At 40.7% G+C, this 6044-nt stretch overlaps 1 protein-coding gene across 1 annotated transcript; it reads left to right on the top strand.

The window, feature by feature from the left end:
* The first annotated feature begins 1749 nt into the window (after positions 1 to 1749).
* On the top strand, positions 1750 to 4865 carry LOC116318337 (F-box/LRR-repeat protein 14-like). Its single transcript, XM_031737323.2, has 2 exons — positions 1750 to 2086; positions 2232 to 4865. The coding sequence occupies exon 2, from the start codon at positions 2371 to 2373 to the stop codon at positions 3580 to 3582; it is 1212 nt and encodes a 403-aa protein (XP_031593183.1). The 5' UTR covers positions 1750 to 2086; positions 2232 to 2370; the 3' UTR covers positions 3583 to 4865.
* The last annotated feature ends 1179 nt before the right edge of the window (positions 4866 to 6044 follow it).

Below are 6044 nucleotides of genomic sequence, written 5' to 3'. Positions count from 1 at the left end.
ACTGTAGAAAGGGAATTTAAGTGTGTTTTATTTAACAATAAGGTAATTTAACTACCTTATTTTACACCCCCAATTCCCAAAAAGTTTGGATTCTGTTTAAAATGTGAATAAAAACAGAATGCAGTGATCTCCAAATCTGAAAACTCAACATCCAGTGTTTAAGCAAAAATTTCCTAATGTTGTAAACCTGCTCAACATTTGGCAATAAAACCCTTTCTGATTCTGATTCTAAACTGAGATATTTTAATATATGAGGAAAAATATGATGACAGTAAATGCTTTCAATAGAAAGTGGTACCAACAGAAAAACAAAAAACATAAAAAACAACTTGAGTAACATGTTGTAGTTAATTTGGTTAATTGGCATGACTGGGTATAAAAAGAGTATCTTAGCCAGAGCTTGTCAGAAGTCAGGATGGGTAGAGGTTAAACAATTTGCAAAAAGGTAATTCTACAAATTCTGGAACAATTTCAGAATAAAATATCGACTTCGGAATCTGTAGAAATCTCTGAAAATCAATCCTAGATACTTTTAATCGAAATGACTGCATGAAATTAATGCCCGTGAACACAGTTCGCTGTGCCTCCATCTTCACAGGACCAAAGCTCACTTAAAATGGACTGAAGCAAAGTGGAAAACTGTTCTGTGTTCAGATAAATTGAAATGTGAAATTCATGGACCTCTTGTCCTCTTATCTAAAGAAGAGAGGGCCCATCTTGCTTGTTATTAGCGCTCTGTTAAATAGTCTTTCTAATGGTATTGGGGTGCATTAATGCCTATGAAAATGGCAGCTTTCACATCTGCAAAGGTACCATCAATACTATAAGGTATATACAGGTTTTAGAGCAACAAATGCTCCCATTCAGATGTTTCAACAAGACAATGATAAACCATATTCTGCATCTAAAAGCAGGAGAGTCAGGGTGCTGAACTGATCTGCCTGCAGCTCAGACCTTTCACCATTTGAAAATATTTGGTACATTATGAAACTAAAACTACAACAAATAAAGACCCGGGACTGTTGAGCAGCTAGAATCCAGTATCAGAAAAAAACAGGACAACATTCCTCTCCCAAAAGCCCAGCAAATGGTCTTTTCAGTTTCCAGATGTTCATGGACTGCTGTTAAAAGAAGAGGGGGTGCTACACAGTGGTAAACACGGCCCTATCCCAACTGTTTTGAGACGTGTTGCTGCCATCAATTTCAAAATAACCTTGTGTTTTCTTTAAATGTTGCACTTTCTCAGTTTTTAACATTTGATATGTTTTCAGTGATTTTTATCACTTAATTGTGATTAATTACTGAATTGGAAATGGAAAAATTTTCCTCAAACATATTTTATGAAAAATGTCTGAACCCCCTTTTTTTTGCTGACTGACACATCTATTTTATTTGTAGCCCATAGCACATTAAAACAACAGAAGGTGACCTGGTCCTTTTAGAGACAGGCACATTTACAGTCCATGTATTTCAAAATACATGAAAAACTGAAAGGAGTGTTTTGTTGTGTTAACTTAGTATTTTTTGAAAGTAAAAAAAATATTTAGTGGTGACTGAAATGTGATCAGAACTTGCAAATCGATGATGATTAATCACGTAGATCATGACACACTGCTCTCCCCTACATAAGCTGCTTTTGTAAGTTAAAAGTATCGGTATTGGTATCGGCAATACTGGCCCTGTGGTTACTTGGTATCGGATCTACCTAAATTTGTAGTATCGCAAAGCACTATTGAGGTCTTTTTTGTAAACCGTACAATCTTATTTAAAAAAGAAAAAAGAAAAAAAAAGTGTGCCATGGATCCAGTAGGAGTCGCTAGTCGCCGTGCGCTAACAGTTGGTTTATTCATGGGGGAGATCCGGGATGGAAATGCCAAAGAAGATAAAGGAGCCGGGCAGCTGTCTTTGTACGAGAAAACAGCGCGAGAGATAAAAGTTTCTACACAAGAGAGTTTAAGAAAAGCGTCGCCATGAGCTGGAGTAAAGAATAAGCTGTTCCGGGCGTCTTGGACGAGCGGGTTGTTCGACTTTGAAGCTCTCAAGTTTGGACAGCTAGCTGACGCTGCTGTTAGCCTAGCTTTGCTAGGTAACTACTACGTCTCCATCTCTGAGTCTCCTGCCTCTGCCTCCACCTTGTCAGCAGTACCGTGCAGCTAGTGGTCATTTTGCGGGCTCTTGTTTTTTATTGACTCTAATAGAGCATGTTTCTTTTTGTCATTCTACACTTGAAGGTGTCCGGTAGCTCGTCTGTATGCTAGCTGACGTTAGCTAACGTTTGCCGGGCCAGACAGCAACTTCGGCAGCAGAGTTTCGGGGGAGTATTGTCGCTCACAAGCAGCCTGTGCTGCCAAAAGGAGTCCGCCTGCAGACATGTTTGAAATGGAGACGCATATCTCGTGCCTTTTCCCGGAAATTTTGGCCATTATTTTCAGTTACCTGGACGTTAAGGACAAAGGGAGAGTAGCCCAAGTGTGCACGGCCTGGAGAGACGCGTCCTACCACAAGTCGGTGTGGAGGGGGGTGGAAGCCAAGCTCCATCTGCGGCGAGCCAATCCGTCTCTGTTCCCCAGCCTGCAGACTCGGGGCATCAAGAAGGTTCAAATTCTCAGCCTGAGGCGAAGTCTGAGTTACGTTATTCAGGGGATGCCGCACATCGAAAGCCTTAACCTGTGTGGGTGTTTCAACCTCACAGACAACGGTCTCGGACATGCCTTTGTGCAGGACATCTCATCCCTGCGAGTGCTGAACCTCAGCCTTTGTAAACAGATCACTGACTCCAGCCTGGGAAGGATCGCTCAGTACCTCAAAAACCTGGAGGTGCTTGAACTCGGGGGATGCAGCAATATCACCAACACGGGCCTGCTGCTCATTGCCTGGGGCTTGCACAGACTCAAGAGCCTTAACCTGCGCAGCTGCAGGCATGTGTCTGACGTGGGCATCGGCCACCTGTCTGGTATGACCCGCAGTGCAGCGGAGGGTTGCCTGACCCTGGAGAAGTTAACTTTGCAGGACTGCCAGAAGCTCACCGACCTCTCCCTCAAACATATCTCAAAGGGCCTAAACAAGCTCAAAGTGCTCAACCTCAGCTTCTGTGGGGGGATATCTGATGCAGGGATGATCCACCTGTCACACATGACCCACCTGTGCAGCCTGAACCTGCGGTCGTGTGATAACATCAGTGACACCGGGATAATGCATCTGGCCATGGGCTCCCTCCGGCTCACCGGGCTTGACGTCTCCTTCTGTGATAAGATTGGTGACCAGAGCCTGGCTTACATTGCCCAGGGGCTATATCAACTAAAGTCTCTGTCTCTGTGCTCTTGTCACATCAGTGACGATGGCATTAACAGGATGGTACGCCAGATGCACGAACTCAAGACTCTAAACATTGGACAGTGTGTGCGAATCACAGATAAAGGCTTGGAGTTGATAGCTGACCACTTGACCCAGCTGACAGGGATCGATCTGTATGGTTGTACTAAGATCACCAAGAGGGGCTTGGAGAGGATAACACAGCTCCCGTGCCTTAAAGTGTTAAACCTGGGACTGTGGCAGATGACCGAGAGCGAGAGGGTGAGGTGAAAGCTCTCCTTTCAGTCCACATTTCAGAGGAGACTCTGCTTCCATTCTTAAATTTACCTTCTATGCTGCGACTAAAAACGAGGAGCCGGACTCGGCATTCATCACTGGAATATTGTTCACCTCTGCTGCAATACTCTGACTTTATTTCAGTCTTGTCCTCTCCTTCCTTAAAGTGCCCCTATTATGCTCATTTAGAGGGTCTGAATCTTTTATTTTAGGAATCTACCAGAATTTATTTCATGCTGTCATTGCTGCTCAGGTTGCATTGACCTAGCCCTCCACAATCTGTTGCCTGATAACAAAAGGCTTTAGCCACAGTAGAAACACATGCTTTTCAACTTTCTAAGTGATTGTTTTACATGTAAATACAGCCAAACATGTCATAGCAACATGACTGTTGTTAGAGTGACAGCTGCTTTAGATTAGTCTAAATAGTCTCCACTATTTTATGCTCAGTCTGCTGGCTAACATCAAAACCAGAAAAATATGGAAACAAAAGAAGCTTGGTTGTGAATTTGTATTAAAATATGGTGTATATGTGCACAGAGTATTTTTAAAATGTGATGTAAATCTCAGAGGCAACAAAATCCAGAATGAGGTATTTCGGTCCAGCAGCAATGTTTTCTGTGGGAAAAGAGAAACTGTATTTGGTATAGACAACACAAAAAAGGATGAGGGGAAATCACCCAAAGCATAATAGGGGCACTTTAAATCTCAGCCTGTGTACAGTTCCTACTGTCTAGCTACCTCATTCATTGAACACAGGAGTGCCTGCTGTTGCTAAATACTAGATTAGAGTTTATATTTTTGTGACTCGCATACCAATGGAGATTTTGATTTCCCTTTTTCATCCTTTTCTTGGTTTTCTGAGTAACAGCTAGGCATTTAACTTTAAACAGAAGTGCTCGAGTGCTTGAAGTTTTTTAATAGATTTTTTTTTTCCTTGTTTTTTATTTACCTGTAACATTTTTTTTTTTTGTAATTGAATGACTAAAATTTGTACTTCAAATTGAAGTGGGTGAATCACTCCTGTCTTTGTTTACCTATGTTTAGTGGCCTCTTTCATATTACTGAGGAAGTAAGTTATGTATCATGTCTAAGGTTTATCATCACATATACAGTGAGGTGTAGTCATTAGCAGCTACCAAGACTATATGCAATACTTTCAACTGGCGCTTCCAATGATAACACCAGAGTATTTCTTTAAAAAAAGCAGTAATTTAAGATTGTTTTATATTCATACAGGAGTGATATTTATGAATAAAGAGGACAAATATGTTTGATTCTTGTCTCTTATTTGTAACAGCTGTACCAGCTTTGATTAGGTGTATGATTATAAGCTTTTATTTTTCTGGTTTGTACAGCTTCTGTTGGCTGTGCAGTATGTTTGATCAGTTTTTGGTATATTCCTATAGTATAATGCTGAGTTATATCTGGAGTAAGTTAACAAATTTGACTATGCAGCATTTGTATTAGACAGCTGAAGTAAACCTACCATAGCCTTCAGACATGGTCAAGATGACCTGCTGAAGTTCAGCCTGAGTGTCAGAAGAAAGGGGATTTAAGTGTCTTTGAATGTGGCATGGTTGTTAGTGCCAGACGGGATGGTCTGAAGCTTTCAGGAACTGCTGATATACTGGTATTCTCCCCACAAAATCAGAGAAAGGTCCAAAAACCAAAATATCCTATGGGTGAAAATGTCAGAGGTCACAGATTACAGGATGGAAACAGGATAATACGCACTAGTTACAGCTAAAGTCTGCAGAAGAGCATCTCTGAGCATCAAAGCTAGAGCCAGACAAAGGACAGATGTGACAGTGCTGTACACTACATTTCCATTATAAGTCTTTATTTTCTTCTGTTATATCAACTTTCCTCCTCTGTTTCAAAGGTAGGAAGCGATAGGAAAGGAATCAAAGTAGGAATTTAAAATTAAAGGGGAAAAAAAAAAAAAAAAAAAACACCCTCATAACAAGAAAACAAGGCTTATAATTTATTTATTTACATACATACAAAATCCAAATAACTCACTAACATGTTCCTTTCTTTTTACACAGTTTGATTCTTGACATGAATAAACAGAAGGCAGTACATCTCTTATACAAATGCAAAATAAAAACAAACACCATGAACTTTGACAGAAGCCCCTTAAGTAGCTCTGTGTTCCACAAACAGGAGTTGAGAAAAAGAAAGCATTAAGGCAAGGGCAGGGGGACACAGGCCAAAGCAAGGGGGGGATTCTGAAAAATGCTTTTTCTGTAGTGATGACGGGTTACAGATATTAAGGAGAATTTACTGAGCAAAAAAACAAGCATCCAACTAACATCCTCCAACACAGGGGGGTGTTTTTGTTTTTTTGAAGTACACCCTTCCTCTCAAATATATCAGTAAATTTACAACATACATAGAAAGTTTAAAAAAAAAAAAAAAATCTCCACCCATTTTCAGACGTATACTGGCGC

Source organism: Oreochromis aureus, linkage group 7 (assembly GCF_013358895.1).
Source record: "Oreochromis aureus strain Israel breed Guangdong linkage group 7, ZZ_aureus, whole genome shotgun sequence".
NCBI classification, from domain to species: Eukaryota; Metazoa; Chordata; class Actinopteri; order Cichliformes; family Cichlidae; genus Oreochromis; species Oreochromis aureus.
Note: the sequence above shows the minus strand (reverse complement) of the source record. Positions and strands in the feature narration are given on the sequence as shown.

Excerpts from the sequence above, each read along its gene's own strand:
- LOC116318337 (XM_031737323.2), top strand. The coding sequence starts at position 2,371 with ATGTTTGAAATGGAGACGCATATCTCGTGCCTTTTCCCGGAAATTTTG.